Here is a 19,731-nt window from a genome sequence, read left to right as displayed (position 1 = left end):
AAACCTCTGTTTACCTATCTGAAAATGGGCAAAATCATCACTGATGTCCCAAAACGTACAGGTGCACATGAGTCTCAGATGAAATAATGTATGTCAAAGTCCTGCACATTAATTACAGTGACACACAAAGTGAGCAGCTTCTGACATAAACGTTGTGCCCTGACGTGGACTCCCAAGGAGATGCCTGCTTGTGATGACCATTGTCCAGCACGGGCGCTGGCTGGCTGAGGCCTTGCTCACAAACCTCCCACGTTGATGGGGTTTCTCATTTGTTCTAAGGGGTGACTGACCCTTGGTCTCTATTACATTCTCTGATCCAAACTTGGCCGACCCTCTTCACATGGCGTAGTCACTGGGCCAACTGCTGACGGAGGCAATTCTTATAACTAGGGCTGGAAATGATTACAATCGCTTTCTTGTAGCCAAGGAATTCTTATATGCACGGCTGCTGGAGGAGCATGAACTCTTCCTGGCAATAAAAAGGAGGAAGTCCCACCCTATACACATGGTTCTCCCATAGTGCTTCCACTGAAGGAATGCATACTCCACACTAATGTTTCGAATGGTAATTGAATAAGGACATTAAGTAAAAGGTGCTTCTTTGTCCTTTCTTTTGATACAAACGGTCCACTGCTGGTCCAGAAGAGGCCGTTTCTTTTCTAGTGCTTTGTTTTCCTTTGTTTCTGTCCCAAGAGAGGCAGAGGTTTCAATGTGATCAACTGTAGAGACTGACAAAGGGTTAAATTGCTGTCACACAAATATTCTCTTATGCTTTAGATTTCCTCTTGTACATAAGGAAAATGAAGTATGGGAAAAGGCTCAATCGTGATACCTAAACTGGCCCCTTCCCCCCAGGTTGCCACTTTGCGACATGACAGGTGCTCTACACTTGTTAGAGAAAAGAGGCATTCTGTATATAAGCAAAAGAAGCAAGTGTTTTGTGCCTGTTTCCACAGACTCTTTGGGCCATGTTGGGAATAGCTTTAAAAGGCTGAGGAAGATGTCAAATCATATTTTTCTTGGTTCAACAATTTTGTAAGACATTGAAAAATGGGTATTTAATTTATAGAAAAAGAAGTTTTCTCCACATAAGACTGTGCTTGGATGAATAGATAAAGAACCATTTATCTCTAATCCTTCCATCATAGACACAGGAATGGAAAAATAGAGTTTATCTGGGCATAAAAATATTTGCAAATAAACTTGTTTTCATCAAGAAAAACCAAATGGAATCTTTCAAATGGCAAACACTGTAATTGTTGAAAAGCAAAAGGCCACACTAGATTAGTTTGAGAAAAAGTGAAAGATAAAAGCTTTTTCTCCCTTTATAAAACTAATTAATGAAGCAGATGAAAGAGCTTCACTGTGATAAACATGTCGCTCACTGAAGCAGGCCTCCGTTTAATTTCATTCTGGGCTTAATTATTGTGCAAAACACAACTGCGAGGTTAGTAAACTTGTACGAGTATGAACATGTGCATGGGTTTAGCTGGAGAGAAAATCATGTCAAAAAAGAAGAAAAATTTCAGTAGAAATGTATGATGATTTAAGAGAACTTATATTATGCTTAAACAAGGACTATCCTATTCTCTTACTTTGTGTTTATTCATATTTGCATCCAGGCTGTCTTTTAGGGAAAACATGATTGTCTAAAAACAGCACGTTGAGCCTGGCCACTGTGGCTCAGTTGGTTGAGCATGATCCCATGCACCAGGTCACTAGTTCGATTCCTGATCCTGCCCAGGTTGGGGGCTCAATTCCCCTCTCCCTTCCTCTCTCTGAAATCAATAAAAACATATTAAAAAAATATATATATATATATTAAAAAGCATATTAAAAACAACATGTTGCCATAACCGGTTTGGCTTAGTGGATAGAGTGTAGGCCTGCAGACTGAGGGGTCCCAGGTTCGATTCCGGTCAAGAGCATGTACCTTGGTTGTGGGCACATCCCCAGTAGGGGGTGTGCAGGAGGCAGCTGATCGATCTGTTTCTCTCTCATCGATGTTTCTAACTCTCTATCCCTCTCCCTTCCTCTCTGTATAAATCAATAAAATGTATTTAAAAACAAACAAAAACAACAACAACATGTTGAAGGATAAATAGTTTGCTGTTTCTAGTGAAAGGCTATGTAGATACTTAAAATCTTGACCATTTTGCCTGTTTTATTCCTATTTAAAGTAAAAATGATTGAAGCAACATGAGAGTGCTGTATTCTAGTCACTATTTCATCACTTGTTAAATCACTTAACCTCTCTGGGCTTTACTGTTCTTTCTTCGCCACAGGCTGGAGTAGAAAAGATAATCTGTTATTCTCCAATTACATTATAGTTAGAGGCTAATATATTCCTAAGGTAGAGGAAACCCAGCGCCATTTATAATTCACATTAGAGATGACTATTCCCAGACACAAAATTGCAAGCATTTCAAGGAAGTACAGAACTACAACTGATATATTTACTCTCATGGCGCTTACCTTTTATTTTATAATGAGCTCATTTCGGTGCCCAGGAAAATACATACAGGACACTGACAAGATAATGCACCACAGCAGCCTATTTAATGGATTTGTGTCCCACATTTGCTACTCTTTAATATAACACAAAAAAGTTGTTAAATGCTTCATTACAAAGCAGTTCATTGATTATACTTACCTTTTAGTCCAAAGCCAAAAAAAATGTATTTTTCAGAGCTTAGATAAGATAATGATCAACCAAGTACAATAATTCTATTCACACAGCTACGAAGTCAATTAAGTGCTAGTTGATGATTTAAGAGGATATTTTAAGCATTCTTACCTTAATTTCCACTACATTTCCATTGCCTATTGAGATCATCACTGGCTTTTCAAAATGCTTAAAGATAGGATTATGTACATAAATGAGATCGAAGTATTTGGACTGAATCCCATCCAACATGAAAAAGGCTTTAGTTTTCAGGGGGAGCTGCAGATTCAGCTGTTGTAGTGAAGGCGTTGTACAGCAGATTATCTCTGAATTAGAGCGATGGTGACATGCCTATAGGAAGACACAATTACCCACTATAAGCAGAATATGGCTTGACAACATCAATAGCAACTTTCCATTTCACTGTTTCAGCAATCAATTGAAAGATATAATATTTGGACTCACCGGGGCCCCTCCAAACCCAGCACAAGTAGCAGCCATCTGCAGATAGCTTTGTAGTTCATGCTGGGGGACCCCTGGCAGAATAGAGGTGGCAGATGACCCTGGGGTTTGCACCTCTGAGGAGGCTCCAGAGCCAATGCACCTAGTGGACAGCTTCAGTCCAGGTTGAAGCCTTACCACCCAACCGCCTCCACGAGTGACACACTCAAGGGGTGGACTCAACTGACACCAGAGCCCCACTGAAGTTAGTCCTGCTCTGTGGGGTAGGCCCCTGAACAGTTCATCTTCCACCATGGTTGGAGGTAAGTGGCTGAAGCCTGGGGGCAAATCCCTCCCATTGACATGCCAACAGCAATCAAGGCTCAACTACAAGAGGAGGGTGCTAATGTGGGGGGGAAGGGGTGCACCTTGAGTGCTCAGCTTAAGTGATGGGGGAAGATGTGCCACTGGACCCTACAGAACACCTACTACATTAGGCCACTCTACCAAGCCTGGGAGATGTAGCAGCTCTACCTAATACATAGAAACAAATATAGGAGGCTTCCAAAATAAGGAGACAAAAAAACATCTCCCAAATGAAAGAACGGAACTAAAAGTCAGGAAAAAAAAACCTAAACAAAATGGAGACAAGCAATCTACTAGATGCAGAGTTCAAAACACTGGCTATAGGGATGCTCAATGAACTGAGTGAGAACCTTGACAGTATAAAAAAGGGCCAGTCAGAAATGAAGGATACACTAACTGAAATGAAGAGTAATTTACAGGGAATCAACAGTAGAGTAGATGAAGCCAAGAATCAAATCAGAGATCTGGAAAATAAGGAAGCAAAAAACCCCAACCAATCAGAACAGCAAAAAGAAAAAAAAATAAATGAGGATAGTGTAAGGACTCTCTGGGACATTTTGAGAGTTACCAATATTCGCATCATGGGGGTGCCAACAGAAGAGAGACAGAGGAAAATATTGAAAACCTATTTGAAAAAATAATGATAGTAAACTTTCCTGCCTGATTAGGGAAATAGATATACAAGCCCACGAAGTGCAGAGAATCCCAAACACGAGAAACCCAAAAGGCCCACACCAAGATACATCATAATTAAAATGCCAAAGGTTAAAGATAAAGAGAGAATCTTAAAAGCAGCAAGAGAAAAGAAGTTAGTACCCTACAAGGGAGCTCCCATAAGACTGTCAGCTGTTTTCTCAACAGAAATTTTGCAGGCCAGAAGGAATTGGCAAGAAATATGCAAAGTGATGAAAAGTAAGGACCTACCAAGATTACTCTACCCAGCAAAGCTATCATTTCGATTCAGAGGACAAATATAGAACTTCCCAGAAAAAAAAAGCTAAAGGAGTTTATCACTACCAAACCAGAGTTATATAAAATATTAGTCTTCTTTAAAAAAAAGAAAAAAAAGAACAACACATACATATCTATTAATAATTGAATAAAAACAAAATAAATGAACACACACAACAGAAACAGACTCATAGATACAGAGAACATTTTGATGGTTGCCAGTTGGGAGAGGGGTTAGGGCAGTGATGGCGAACTATGACATGTATGTCAGAGGTGACATGCAAACTCATTTTTTGGTTGATTTTTCTTTGTTAAATAGCATTTATATATATAAAATAAATATAAAAAATATAAATCTTTGTTTTACTATGGTTGAAAATATCAAAAAATTTCTATATGTGACACGGCACAAGAGTTAAGTTAGAGGCTGAGCTCAAAAGGTTCGCCAACACTGGGTTAGGAGGATGGGTGAAAAAGGTGAAGGGATGAAGAAGTACAAATTGATTGTTACAGAATAGAAATGGGGATGTAAGGTACAGCATAGGGAAGACAATCAATAATCTATAATAATAAAATCATAATATGCTAATTAGACTGGACAGCTGAACGACCTTCTGGACATCCTTCCAGACAACCTTCCGAACGACTTTCTGGACGGAGCTGGGGCTGCAAGGGCCGAGCCCCTTGCACGCATTTCGTGCATTGGGCCTCTAGTATTCTAATAAGAATGTATGGTGTCAGAGGGTGGGAGATTTGTCGGATGATCACTTAGCAATGTATGCAATGTCTAATCACTGGGGCAGTACACCTGAAACTAATATAATAATGTATGTCAACTCTAACTGAAAAATTAAACAATAATTAAAAAAAGAAAGATGCAATTTTTGAAAAAAAAGACACACACACACCAGCATTTAACTTTGTAATGTTGAAGAACACATTTTTGGAAACAAAATAGATGCAAAGTTATCTAAACGATGCAGTCTTCAAAGAAACACAGAGCTTTACTTGCTCAGAATAAGTGATGTTGATCTATCTGAAGTTGGCTCACCCTCCATCACTTATTTTTTTATTTTTTAGAAGAAAAGAACAGCCTCCTGGAAGGACCGTTTTCTTGTTTATGAAGCAGCCACGACAGAGTGGGAGTTGAACTTTGCCATTATCTCACAGCTCTAAATCAAGTTGTGAGAATCAGGGCAAAATCCTTACTTGGAAACTCATTTTCCTCATTTAGGAAGTAAGATTAAAATGTCATTAACAATGTGTGATACTTCATGGTAAAGTGCTTTGTCAACTGCTAAGCATCATACGGTTCGCATTATAATTAGCTGTGTAGTTAGACCATTTTACCAGTGTGTGTTTTAAGATATCAGTTACTGAGTGCCAGGTTCTGTGCAAAATACTTTCAAGGTAGGTCTCATATAATTCTCACAATAATCTTATGAGGTAGGTGCTCTGATCACACTCATTTTATGGGTGAAGAAGCAGCTTTTTAAGCTACATCATTAGACCAGGTGGCAGAGTAAGGAACATAAATCGTAGGCCACTGGCTCCAAAATTCACTGTCTTAACTTCCATGCTACATGTACCGCTTCTTGCTCACTCTACAGTCTATGTTGGTAAATCTTTTCCTATGCTCTCTATTGTACAAAGACTTTGCTATTATTGTTCCATGCCCTTTCATCTCTCATTTCAAATCTTCCCCTTTGGAATTCTGATTTATGGAGAACTGGAAAATGTGGTTTCCTCTTGATTGTGCTTAGACTAAATCAGTAACACAAAGTGACACATTTAAGGTTAAGTGGTTGCAGCCCTTCCCAAGTGGCTCAGTTTGTTAGAGCGCCACCCAGATATGCCAGGGGTGCAGGTTCAGTGCCCAGTCAGGGCAAATACAGGAAGCAAATGGTGAATGCATAAATAAGTGAAACAACAAATCAATGTTTCACTCTTTCTCTCTCCCTTTAAAATCAATCAATAAATATTTAAAAAAGGTTAAATGGTTGGGATTTTTCCCTCCAAGGAAAAGACAAACAAGCAACAACACCCCTTAGATTTATTTTTCTTTGATGAGTAGAATTGGAGATAAACCACTTACTTATGCCTGAAATAGGAAACGGACTCAGGATATACTTAAAAAGCACAAACAAGTTTGGCCAGTGTTGCTCAGTGGTTGAGTGTTGACTCATGAACCAGGTCACTATTCAATTCCTGGTCAGGGCACATGCCCTGGAGGCAGCCTATGGATGATTCTCTCTCATCATTGATGTTTCTATCTCTCCCTATCCCTTCTTTTCTCTGAAATCAATAAAAACGCATTTTTTTTAAAAAGCACAAACAAAATTGGGTGATACCTTCTTTTTAAAGTAATTTAAAAAATTATCCTACATTTAAAGTGTATGCTGTAAGTAGATACAGAAAACCGATAAATATAAATAAAATCATTTAATGTTATCTTAAATTCAGAGTATAATGCTGAAAGCAATTTATTCCTATCATCCTGAAAATAAAAATGAACAATCTTACTGCTATCACAATAATTTTCTATATAACAACAAGAAATTTGAAAACTATACAATAAACTACTGGCTTTTGAGGCATAATGTATATAAACAAATTAATATACGTTTTGGTGATTAGGTGATTAGTATTTTTATTTTTAAACATTTGAGTTTATTGGACTTAACATTATTGTGGCTGGATCAATATGTCTAAACTAGAGGCCGGATGCACGAAATTTGTGCAAGGGGCTTGGACCTCACAGCCATAGCTGCCCCGACCCTCACAGCCCCTGCTTCATCCAGAAGATCATCAGGACAGTCGTCTGCTGTTTGGTTGTTCGGTTGATTTGCATATTATGCTTTTGTTATTATAGATCAGACCTGACCAAAAGTTTTAATTGCTCAATAATGAATGAGTTCAATTAATCATGGTCAGCTTCAAATTCTATAAGCAGAGGGAACATGGAAGGAATACATCTTTTATGAAGTAGTTTTCCCAAACAATAGTCAAACAGACTCACTGAATTTTTCATTCTTGTCCAATTCTAATGCATAGTTCTATTGTACGAGGAATATGTTTGTAGATAAAACAACTGCCTCCAGTTAGTATTCCAGGTATGTAAATAGAATTTTTATCTTCTACCACTGTTGGGACATGCCACTCTTATGTCATACACATAGGAGGTTTTTAATAAATATTTGGTTACAAATGAATGAAGAAAGCTATGAGGGGCTCTACCTGCTATTATAATGCTGTTGAGAGAGAAGGAAGAAAATTTAGCCATATTTTAATAACAGGCTTGGTGTAAATTAGATAAACTAATAATTTCTCAGATTTCTACTTTAAAAAGTCACATGCCAACACCAAAGAAGGTTGTTGTTATTCTTATGTGGGTAATAATGTTATATTTGGTTGTGAAGAATTGGTGTCCCTTAAATTAATAGCAGTGGTATTCTTGGTGACCATGTGTGAGGACTGGTTTCAAAGCTCTCTACTTCATACGGTGACTCCCTGGAGTATAATCCCTCAGGAATCTGATAAGAATCTAATAATACTCGCTAGAGGTGATGCAATGTGGCTGATTGAGAAGGTCAAGAAAAATTTCATTTGAGGTGACCTTATTGTTTGGTGATCTGGCTTGACATTTTTAGTCCCAAATTGGTTTTTGTAATTAAAGAACATTGTGGCCTTAGTTTTCAAGAAATATTGGATGGGTAATCTAAAAGAAAGTGCTATAATTCAATCTATCACCTGCCCAATCAAGACCCTGCTTGAGAGGGGGCACTGAGAATTTTCATGCTAAGTGAGTGCACCAGCCCAACTAGATTACGATATTTTATATGAGAGAAAAACAACGAAAATGTGAAATCTCTGTAATTAACTCCAACTTCCTTAACGTCTGAACTAAAATCACCATTTTAATGTGACCTATATAAATTGTTAGAACAAAATAGGTCCATCACTTTTAAGGAGGCATTTGGTTAAATTTTGATTGGCTTTACAAATAAAAGAAGGAAAGGTGGAGAAATAACACAGAACATACATGCTCTAGGACATATGTGTTCTAATGCTCTTCCTCATTAGTTGATAAATTTCTAACAAAGGGACAAGAAGAATGGCAAGAAGTGAATGTAAGAAAACATGTGTGGCTGCCGCTTAGAAAGAAACGGATGATACTGCAAGATTGAAGTATCATGGGTTTTATTAGAGCAAAAGGGTTGATGTCCTATGGTACATTAAAAGAAGGGGGGGATAGGAATAGGCAATGAACTGAATATTTGTGTCTCTGAATTCATATGTTGGAACCCTAATCCCCAGTGTGGCAGTATTCGAAGGGCCTTTGGGAGGTAATGAAGTCATGAGGGTGAAGTTCTCATTTGTGCCCTTGTCAGAAAAGACAAGAGAGCTCCCTTTCTCTTTCTCTCTACCTCTCACGTGAGGTTACAACGAGAAGATGGCCTTCTGCAAATGAGGAAGAATGTCCTCACGGGACCCGCACATGTGCTAGTGCCTTGATCTTAAGCTTCCCAGCCTCCAGGACCGTGAAATAAATGTTTGCTGTGTCGGTCACCCAGTCCATGGTATTTTTTGTAGCACCCATAGCCCCCCTAACTCACTAAGACAGGAAATAACGGGGTTTGTATTTGTACCAACTGTCTTTAAAAACACTGCCTCCAGTTAGTAATCATCCCTTGTACCTAGACATCGTGTGCGTGTATTTTTTTACAATGCTAGCCTAAGACTATATGATTTGAGTTGTTGGGTAAAAAATGCTATTTGGCCCACACTGCAAGGAAGGTAACTAGCAAACATGAAAGGCAAACTGAAATGTCCTATGAACCGTGGAAGCCAGGGGTAGAGGCCAGACGCAGAACTTGAAGCACAGCCATCACTCAAAGGACTTACCACCGTGAAGTTCCTTCCTGCTTCACGCACACTGATTACCATCCTCAGGACACTGACTGAATGCAGGTTTTTCCCAACACCTGTGATTGTGCTCCCACCACTGGCAAAAGAAAACAGACAAACAGCAACATTGAGAGGTTTTCCCTACCGAGTATTTAAAGAGAGTTCCGTTAAATCACATGTAGTGATTGTAAGTTGCTCCCAAAGCCAAAGTCCAATGGAAGTTCAGTGGTAATGGTTCTTTGGAAACAACTTGTTTAACTTGAAAATACTTTCAAAATTCACATTTCATAAAATGAAGAAAATGCATTTGTCTTTTTATTCACCAAATATGCAAAAGAAATTTTTCTCTGTGAAAATAAACTACAAAAACACAAAGACGCGTGAACTTAACTATTGTTACTATACTGATAGAATTAATGGAAACAAGGCAGACTGAAGTGGGGGTCGAATGAGATATTGATACTCTACTCAGCAAAGCTATCATGTAGAATTGAAGGTCAGATAAAGAGCTTCACAGACAAGAAAAAGCTAAAGGAGTTCTTCACCACCAAATCAGGATTATATGAAATGCTGAAGGGTATTCTTTAAGAAGAGGAAGAAGAAGAAATAGGTAAAGATTAAATTTGTAAACAACAAAGTGACAACAAATAAATACCTATCAACAAGTGAACCTAGGAGCTTTAGTAAAACTTCCTGGTTTTTGCTGTATAAAATAAACTCGCTGTATTGACTCTGGGTCCCTGTCTCTCCATCAGAGGACAGTGGTCTCACCCAGTCCCAGCTTTCCCTACTGTAAAAAAAAACCACACACACACACAAAACAAACAAACAAAAATAAGTGAACCTAAAAATTAAGTCAGAATAAACTGGTGAATATAATAGAAGCAGGGGCATAGAAAGGGAGTGGACTGACAATTCTTGGGGGGAAGGTGGTGTGGGGGGTGCGGGAAGAGATTGGACAAAAATCTTACACCTATGGATGAGGACAGTGGCAGGGGGTAAGGGCATGGGGTGGGGTGGGAACCAGGTGGAGGGGAGCTATGGGGGAAAAAAGAGGAACATCTGTAATAATCTGAACAATAAAGATATATTAATAAAAAAATGAAAAAAAAAACCCAAAGGGACTCTAGTATAGGGAAAAGCTGTATGCAAAGCAGGCAAGAGAAAAATACACTGAAGAATGGGGGAAATAGAGGTGATTCTACTTTCGAGCACTAAGGTTAGTGTAGAATTGACATGTACATAATATAAGTACATAAATGATGCTACGTTAAACTGTTTTACTGAAATCTATTCAAAAAGTAACAGAATAGGATAAAATGTTTCTTGGCATGAACTAGCATTAATAAAGTCGAACTGTATTCAGGACAAGAATATCATTTTCACTTCTAAATTGGAAAGGCAGCCTTCAAAAGAAATGAAAAGATAAAACCACAATTCCTCTTGGCTACTCAACAGCCAAATCATTCTGATGTTACTTCTTTTCTTTTTTCTTTCTTTTTTATTTATTTATTTTTTTAAAATATATTTTATTGATTTTTCACAGAGAGGAAGGGAGAGAGATAGAGAGTTAGAAACTTCGATGAGAGAGAAACATCGACCAGCTGCCTCCTGCACATCTCCTACTGGGGATGTGCCCGCAACCCAGGTACATGCCCTTGACCGGAATCGAACCCGGGACCTTTCAGTCCGAAGGCTGACGCTCTATCCACTGAGCCAAACCGGTTTCGGCACTTCTTTTCTTTTTTAAAAAAATATGTTTTTATTGACTGCAGAGAGAGGGAGGGAGGGAGAGACAGAAACATCAACGATGAGAGAGAATCATCGATCGGCTGCCTCCTGCACGTCCCCTACTGGGAATCAAGCCCACAACCAGGAATGGAACTGTGACCTCCTGGTTCATGGGTTGACACTCAACCACTGAGCAATACCGGCTAGGCTTATGTTCTTGAGTTTTATACCCATCGGAAATTTTTCTTACCTAATAAAAGATTTGGTTGGACGAATTTCATAGACAATGGGGTCTTCCTGGTAACTGAAGCTGTCAATCACTTTGTTGGCCAAGTCAATTTTCAGTTTAACAGGAAACTCAGTTGGAGAGTTTTGGGCTGGGGTATAACATTCGAGAATGCTATCTGACACACTGTATAAAAATAAACACACACACACACAAAATGAAGAAAATGAACTTTAGCTATTAAAGATACATATATTTGAAAATTATATCCATAAAGCAAAAGGACATCACTCAATGACTCCTAAATAGGAATTTCCTGATGTGGTCTAGATAAAAGATCTTTCTAATGTAGGCTGTTTATATTTGACTAGATTCCAAATTTAGTCTTGTTTGAGCAAGCCTAAATGTCAAAATTTTAGGATTTTAGGTAATTATTAAGGTATCCTTTTGGTATTTGATTAAACTGTGTTATTTCAACCCTAAGAAGCAAAAATAGAACTTCTCTACAAACCCAATTTCCCCCACGTTTCTCATCCCCCAAAGTGAGTTAGTCTAATTGTAAATCTTGATGGAAATGTTTATTTTATTTTATTGTCAATTATTAGGTTCTCACAACTCATAGGATAGCTAGGATACTAAGATAAAACAGGAGAGAAGATGAATGGAAAGATAAAACTTAAAAGTAGAATTAAACAATAAGGGAAAGGTAGAAAAATGAGCAAAAGGGATGGAGTTGATAAGGAAGGAGTTTTATATAATTTTTATATTATATAAAGATAGATGGAGTTGGGAAGGAAGGAGTTTTATCAGTAGGAGAGTGAATGATAAGTACCTTGGATTTTTCCCATAAAAAAGAATAATTTTTTCTTGAATTGTTAGATGTAGATATTAATCCTACATGACAAATGCAACAAAAAACAGATTTACAACACCTTTTTAAAGTACAGGTTTTTCCACCGATTGAAACGTGTCTAGAATTCCCACTGTTAAGGTATTTTCCAGTTAAAGTAAGTAAAGTGCCACCAGTTTTAGGACCATAATTTGGGGAAATACTTGTTATTATAGGATCCTGATGAGAGATAAGAACAAAAAAGCAACAAAATTTGTTAATTTTATAACTCTAAACAGATTAAGTAACAATTAAATATCCTACTTCTTGAGAAAAGTAATAGACTTACCACGTAAGAAAATGTACTGTATTGCACTGTCCCTCGACCATTTGAAATAATTATGGACATATTGAAATGCTCATTCATTGCAGGACCAACTGTGCATTTTAACCTGGGGAAAAAAAAACCCTGAAGAGTTTAATATGTTACATGTCCAAAGGAGGCATTTTCTGGCTTGGCTGTTTTATATGAAGGGACATAAATGTGTGAGCTGACTATTCTGATTAGCAAGCAGAGTCATCAGCTCACACATTTGTTAAACCTCATCAATGCAGAATTCACCAATTTGTTCATAAAAATCGAAGTCTCATCCTATAAAATTATAGGCAAAATGTCTGGCATACTTAACAAATAGTATTTCAATAGCATAACAATTGGCTAATGATAAATAAGCCAAATCTCTTCATTGAAGAATGCCAACAGGTACAGTTCTGTGATTACGTGTGTTTATTAAAGTTACTTAAAAAGTAATAAAATTGTGAAAGGTTTTCCATAGGATTATTTTTGAATAATCTCATAGTCCTGAAAGATTATAAATATAATTTGTTTTATTAAATAAGTTTTAAAGAAGAGAATGAATTGTTTCACTTTTACAGGCCCTAATTTATAATGCAATGAATAAGAATTTACAAGGTAAATTTCCAGAATTAATTTGTTAGGTCATTAAGCTAAATAACTATGACATTAGTGGATATTTCAGCCTCAGTAAAATGAATAGATTTAGACCTTTCTGTAATCCTGACAGGAATTCTATTAGGTATAAAATAACCACTTGATAGATGAGGTTCAACCATAAGACTGTAAATTTTTGGTTGTTACTATACAATAACTAAAAATTCTGAATTTTCATACATTATGGGATTCAGATCTCATACAAGGTACGTGTAGAAAAGAGCCAAACAAGCACAGGTCCTGGATCAGGAAAGCTGAGCTTGAAGGCTTATAAATCACCTAGTACCATTTGAATGACCTGTCTCAGTTTCAGGAGTCACCTTTGTAAAATGGGAATGATACTGCTATCTCACAGGATTTGGAAGTGGCTAAATGAGATACACTCCTTACATTACAATGCCAATAAATGTCAGCTGAATGTAAATTTAAACTCATCAGAAAGAGTCTCAAAAATGTGATTCAGCTATCCTACTACTGATGTTACAAAGTAAATTTAGAAGAGAGGGCACATATTGAGCTATTTACTGGTTTTTATAGGAAGAGCCATTGGATACTATATTTGAAAACTTTAAAGATGGAGTGACTCCAAGCAACCAGTGCTTTCAAATCTACTCAGACAATTTCTGAAGAGTTGTTACAGAACCGGCTGAAAACTCCCAAATGCTGGATTCTTCTTTTTTCCATCTAGATAATGTCAACTTTCTCCCTCCTTAATTCTGGTAGAAAATAGATAAAAAACAACAACAACAAACAAATCCAAAAGGGATGTGATAGACCCAGACCCTTAAGAGATACATTTTTAGGGACATTTTTACAGGCATTCATTCAAAAACAAACCTGTTTTCCAACCACACCCCAGCAAAGTATTTTAAGATCCTTACATATTTGTTGTACTCTCACTTAGGGTCAAGGTACAGCTCTCATTTCCAAGGAGAATTCTGGTTTTCTTTACATCAAATTTACTATTCTTCCTGAATCCAAAGTCCCAGCCACAGATGGTCAGCGTTGTCCCTCCTTCCAGAGGGGCACTAGTTGGGAAAACCTACAAGGACAACATAGAACGTAAAAACCCCAGTATATTATCTTTCATATGCGTGGAAAACAAAATACGTTTGCTCAAATAGTCTGAAATTCTTGCATTTTTCCCACTACCTGAAACATTTAATTTCAATTAAAGAAATAATGGTCAGCCTGCCTGGCATGGCTCAGTGGTTGAGTGTCGACCTATGAACCAGGACGTCACGGTTCAATTCCTGGGACACATGCTGGGGTTGTGGGCTGGGTCCCCTTTGGGGGACGTGCAGGAGGTGGCTGATCGGTGATTCTCTCTCATCGTTCATGTTTCTGTCTCTCTCTCCCTCTCCCCTCCTCTCTGAAATCAATAAAAACATATTTTAAAAAATAATGATGACAAACTTCAGAGTATCTGAACATTAAAACTACCTGACATGCTGCTCTGGTTGGTGTGCCTCAGCTGGTTGGAGCTTCATCCCATGCACCAAAAAGGTGGTTGTTTTGATTCCCTGTCAGGGCACATACCTAGGAGGCAGCCGGTCGATGTTTCTCCCTCACATTGATCTCTCTCTCTCTCTCTCTCTCTCTTTCTCTCTCTCAAATGAATGGAAACATGTCCTCAGGTGAGGATTAAAGAAACCCCCCAAAACAAAAAAACAAGTTGTTTGCAGGCAATCCAGAGCAGGGACAGAGAGCAGGCTCAGCCTGGGTGGGGATGAAGGGCTTCTTGGGCTACTCTGAAATGAACTCGTCTTCTAGGAGACCTCGGGGCTAAAGAAGACATACTTTGGACCCAGTCTTTTATGCTTAGAACTCTGATTATTACTCCTTCAGGGGCCTCTATGAAACTGCTCAAAACGCCTTCATGAGCCCTAGAAGCCAAGCTCCAACATATGCCTGGTCTGTGTGCTACACTCTGGTTGCTATGATATTTCCCACCCAGAGAAGAAAGGCACACAGTAAAAATATCTCTTTTGATATTCGTATTTTCAGTTGCATTCAGCAGCTTTCATAATATCAAACACATAGATGGGTATTCAATACATATCTGCCACTTATGTATATATCATCTACTACATGCCAGGTAGCAATGTATGAATAAGTGAATCTATTTATTTACTTGTTAATTCTCATTTATTATTGGTTTGCAACTTTTCTATTTATACCAGTGGGTTAGTTGATAAACTCAGCCTTTAAAAATGATGTAATATTTAACACATTCAATATATTATTTGTATTAGAAAGAGATGAAAACAGAACTGGAGAGAGCCCCAAATGTGATCTGTATTGTAGTAATGTTTCTAATGCTCTCTCTTGGCATTACTTTACATCTCATTGTTAGGCCTGTTCCTGCCCCATTGTTCAATGTTACATAAATAATAGGTTCATGTTATTCTTTCAGGTGTGTGAAAAGTAAAGTTAAACTTATTAATAAATACATTTACCACATGACCCAGCAATCCCTCTTCTGTGTATGTACCTGAAAAACTCTAAAATATTTATTTCCAAAGATTTTGCACCCCTATGTTCATGGCAGTGGCCAAGACATAGAGACAATCCAAGTGTTCTTTGATAAAGGACTGGATAAAGAAGATGTGGTACATATATGAGTGAATACTACTCAGCCATAAGAAAAGATGAAATACTGCCATTTGTGACAACATGGATACACCTTGAGAATATTATGCTAAGTGAAGTAAGTCAGTCAAAGCTAAGAACCATATGATTTTACTCATATGTGGGATATAAAACTGAAACTCATAGACACAGACAACAGTATGGTGGTTACCAGAGAAGCGGTGGGGAGGTTATTAAAAAGTAAAGTGGGCCAAATATATGGTGAGGAAAAATGATTTGACTTTGGATGGCGGGCAAACAATGCAATATACACATCATGTATCATAGAAATGTATACTTGAAACCTATGTGATCTTATTAAGCAATGTCACCCCAATAAATAACTAAGAGAAAGTTTTGATTCATGTAACACACACACACACACACACACACACACACTCACACACACACACCAAAAAAACTTTGGCGACTGTAATATAAGATAGCATTAGGCTCTTAGGAAGTCTATAAGATAATGGTTCCTAGACTAAAACTATTAAAACAAAACAAATTTCCAAGTTAAAAATAAGCTTCTCCTCAGCAGTTTTGTGACAATCGAGAAAGGAAATACTCTTTCAGGGGGTCATATTGTAAATTGTGCTGTAAAGTACAATAGTGGGAAAACAGCACCACTATAGAGACAACTCAGACCGGTATTTGTTTAAGGCCAGTTAGTGAAAATCTGAAAGTGATTCTTCACAACTTACAAGGGCTTTTAGCAAAATTCAAATTTGCAAAGGTTCCTATCCTCCCCACATATTAATTGCAAACCAAATTCTTAACTTACCTTGTTTACTAATGCCCTTTAAAGTTTTAGCTTAATGCTTTTATGGTAGCTATTTTACCCATTAAGCCCATTACACAGTTGTGCCTTTCTTGAAAACTTACTTGTCCACGTCTAGCCAAATGAGAACTGCTAGGAAAAAAACGATCTGTTTATTATTACGTTAGAAATCTAGCAGGAGAGACTAAGACACCTAACCCTCCGGGACTTTCTTCAGCCTGAGGCAGTCACACAGCTGCTGCTCCCTCTTAATGAGGCGTCCCCATAAAAAACAGCTGCCAAGGCCCGGCCCCCCTGCGGGATCCCCCCTTTCTATGTAAAAACTGAAGTCTGTCACTCTCCATACATCATGACTTCCTATATAAGGCAAAGGAGTTGGGCGATGATTTGAGAAAAACCACCGAGAGGTGTTCAAATGGTGCAGCAGAATTGGACATTATAAAAATTTGGCTAGACCATCAGGTTTTGGAAGACCAGCTCTACTTAGCTTCTCTCTCCAGGCTGAAATACTAGAGGGGGCGTCTGAGGCTTTTCCCTAGCTCCTGGTGTAATGTTCACTCTTCCAGGGGAAAGGAAGGAAGCAGTATTGGGCTACACACCCCTGGACAGAATCAACAATGGGTTGGCAAACTCTGAGTTCTCCTGAAGGGCACAGAATCTCTGTGGGAAGGAAATGAGTGTCCAGCATAAAGCCACAGGGGCCGGGGCTCCCACCTGCCTGAACAGGGGAAAAACAGCTACAAAAGGAGCTAGCCTCCTTTCACAGGTGAAAATGATTCAAATGATCATTTTTTAAAAACCCACCACGGTAATACACGAGAAAGCTAGAAACAATAATAAAAAAAACCTTGGAAAATTAAAAATTGCCATGTATCAGTGATGTAAGATATGAACAATAAGGGAAACCAGGTGAGGGGTATATAGGAAAACAACAACAACAACAACGAACTTTGGGAAGTTATACTTCGTCTCTTCAATAGGAAAAGAGTCACAACTATATTGGTGGCAGTGTATTGACTGCATGACCCCTGCCCCCGTAAGATATTGCTGTTGCTTCTTATCTGAGTCTTCTGATCAATTAATAAACCGTTTTATTGTCTCACTGGGATTGAATTCAATCCTACAAGCTATGACCATTTTCTCCTGATAAATTCAGAATATACTGGAAAGTGCTCTTCCTTTTCTAAAGCACTTCACGTTGCTCTTTAAGTACAAGATCAGACAATAGGTCAGAAACAAAATAATGGGCTTTCAAGTCTGAAATCTGTCACACGCGGAACTGCCAAGAATTTCAGCCACTGAACATCATGTGCCTTGAAAAGCAAGTTAATTTACACTTATTGGAAAGTGAAATCCTATACATTAGCTGGGTTTTGTGCCTCTAGAATTTAAGACAGATAAGAAAAAGATGAATAATCTGTCTTATTTTTGTTGCAGTCAGAATGTTGAATGTCACGCTCTAGGGCAGCATGAAATCTTCCTAACAGCTATGAACCGAAAGGGATTTATGGGCTCAGCTGCACTCCTCTCCTTCTAACCATACAGCTGAAGCCGCACTGACTCATGCATGAGGCAGAATTGCCAACTAGAGTGTTGGGAAAGGAAAGGTGAGAGAGGAGGTAGCCTCACACATTGGGAGAGATTTTTCTGGTTCCAGAAAATTCTAAAATGTTTGCTCTGTTTTTAACCATTTAAATATGGCTTTCATGATGAATAAAAGGAAGCACATGGGGCAAAATTAAGTGTTTCACGTGTACAGGTTTTCAACCTGCTCTTTATTTAAAACAGCAGCATGGCTATTTTTTAAATAAAATTGTTATGATTTAACTGTGTGCGCGCGCACACACACACACACACACACACACACCACACTGCTCATATCTCTTTCATGGAATAGCTGACCTCAGTTTTCTAGTGTCTCAAATTGCCAAGGCTGTGTGTTTTTAAAAAAGTATAAAATTACATGTAGTTTTAAAAGTATATTAAAGAACAACAAGAAAGCATACATAAACACTACAGTATAGATATTTATTTCACTATCTTCTAGTTTATTCTCTGGTTGGTCAAGCTAAGTTAATAATCGTGTCACACCCAACAGGAAATAATTTGGTTTAAAACTTAGTCACCCCATACAAATTGTGTCCCAAACCATAACTAAATGAAAACAGCCATGCACTTGGGGGAAGTTCCTGTTCTGACTTGTACGCTTTGTTTACTTGGGCTTGACCCAGGCAACCGAGGCCTTTAACTTGAATCTTTCACAAGGACCACTTACTAAAGTCCAACTGCTCTTCATGCAGCAGAGAAAGTACACACTGGGTCCTCACCAGGGAAGTATTTTCAAGCAAAACGTGTTTGGATCAAGACATTTTTTAAAAGTGCCAGGGAGATTTTCAAAGTACCAAATATGTACTTAAGAAACGAAGGCAGCAGAGAGAGATGGTGGCTACCATGCCATGGCTGAGGTCCACCGCTAGAAGCTAAATTCTCTAGCAGGAGGCACTTTGATTTCGTTTGAGACTATCTCCCCAGTGGCTAAAATCGTGCCTGCTGTGTAGTATGTAGTATGCATTCAGATATTTTTGGAGTAAATTAAAGAAGGAAATGGCGGACACAGTGTAGATTGTACTATAGTCAGCAGCTGCACACTTATGGCTCTTCCAGAACCTTGGAGAGAAGGTGCACAGCCACCCATGGGAGTTTACTATCTTCCTGCCCTGGGAAGTAACCTCTAATCTCTCCTGTGATGAGACAAGGCCACCATCTCTGGAGTCAGACAGGAAGAAACCTGTCCTGTCTGCCCCAGAATGGCTGTGATCTCTAGCTTGCACGGCTCAGTGTAGGGTTGCGGGTTATGCCATGAGCAGATCTCTGTGTGTGGTAGAGGCTCATGTCTAGGCACCTGGCAGATAACGTAGGTGGTGAGGACTCAGAAAATTGGGGAGTCAGGAGGGAACAGGCCCCAGTGTGAGGAAATGGGGAGCTTATTTACATTGCACGAAGGGAGAGCAACTGCCCAAGGAGAAAACCTATGCAGTGGGCGTGAAGCAAGCGCTTCAGGTACAGGACTCTGGGGATGTGCCCAAATGCCACCCTAAAGAAAAAACGTGGGGGCAGATGGTGCTTTGGCTAATGTCTCATAGCTCAGTGAGTCAACTGAGTTTTAGAATTTTTTTTCATTAGTGGG

General features: G+C 38.5%; 1 protein-coding gene across 1 annotated transcript in view; it reads right to left on the bottom strand.

Moving 5' to 3' along the window:
* Positions 1 to 19,731, bottom strand: part of MET (MET proto-oncogene, receptor tyrosine kinase) — a 139,270-nt gene that overhangs the window by 30,483 nt on the left and 89,056 nt on the right. Inside the window, exons 6-11 of the mRNA XM_070423765.1 lie at positions 14,011 to 14,171; positions 12,467 to 12,569; positions 12,221 to 12,357; positions 11,313 to 11,474; positions 9,329 to 9,428; positions 2,798 to 3,016 (exon numbers count right to left, since the gene is read on the bottom strand). Coding sequence (XP_070279866.1) covers positions 2,798 to 3,016; positions 9,329 to 9,428; positions 11,313 to 11,474; positions 12,221 to 12,357; positions 12,467 to 12,569; positions 14,011 to 14,171 — 882 coding nt within the window. The remainder of the gene's footprint in view (positions 1 to 2,797; positions 3,017 to 9,328; positions 9,429 to 11,312; positions 11,475 to 12,220; positions 12,358 to 12,466; positions 12,570 to 14,010; positions 14,172 to 19,731) is intronic.

This window comes from Myotis yumanensis, unplaced genomic scaffold (genome assembly GCF_028538775.1).
Source record: "Myotis yumanensis isolate MYYU_CA2020_CCGP unplaced genomic scaffold, mMyoYum1.0.hap1 SCAF_9, whole genome shotgun sequence".
Classification (NCBI taxonomy): Eukaryota; Metazoa; Chordata; class Mammalia; order Chiroptera; family Vespertilionidae; genus Myotis; species Myotis yumanensis.
This window is presented reverse-complemented; position numbering and strand designations above follow the sequence as displayed.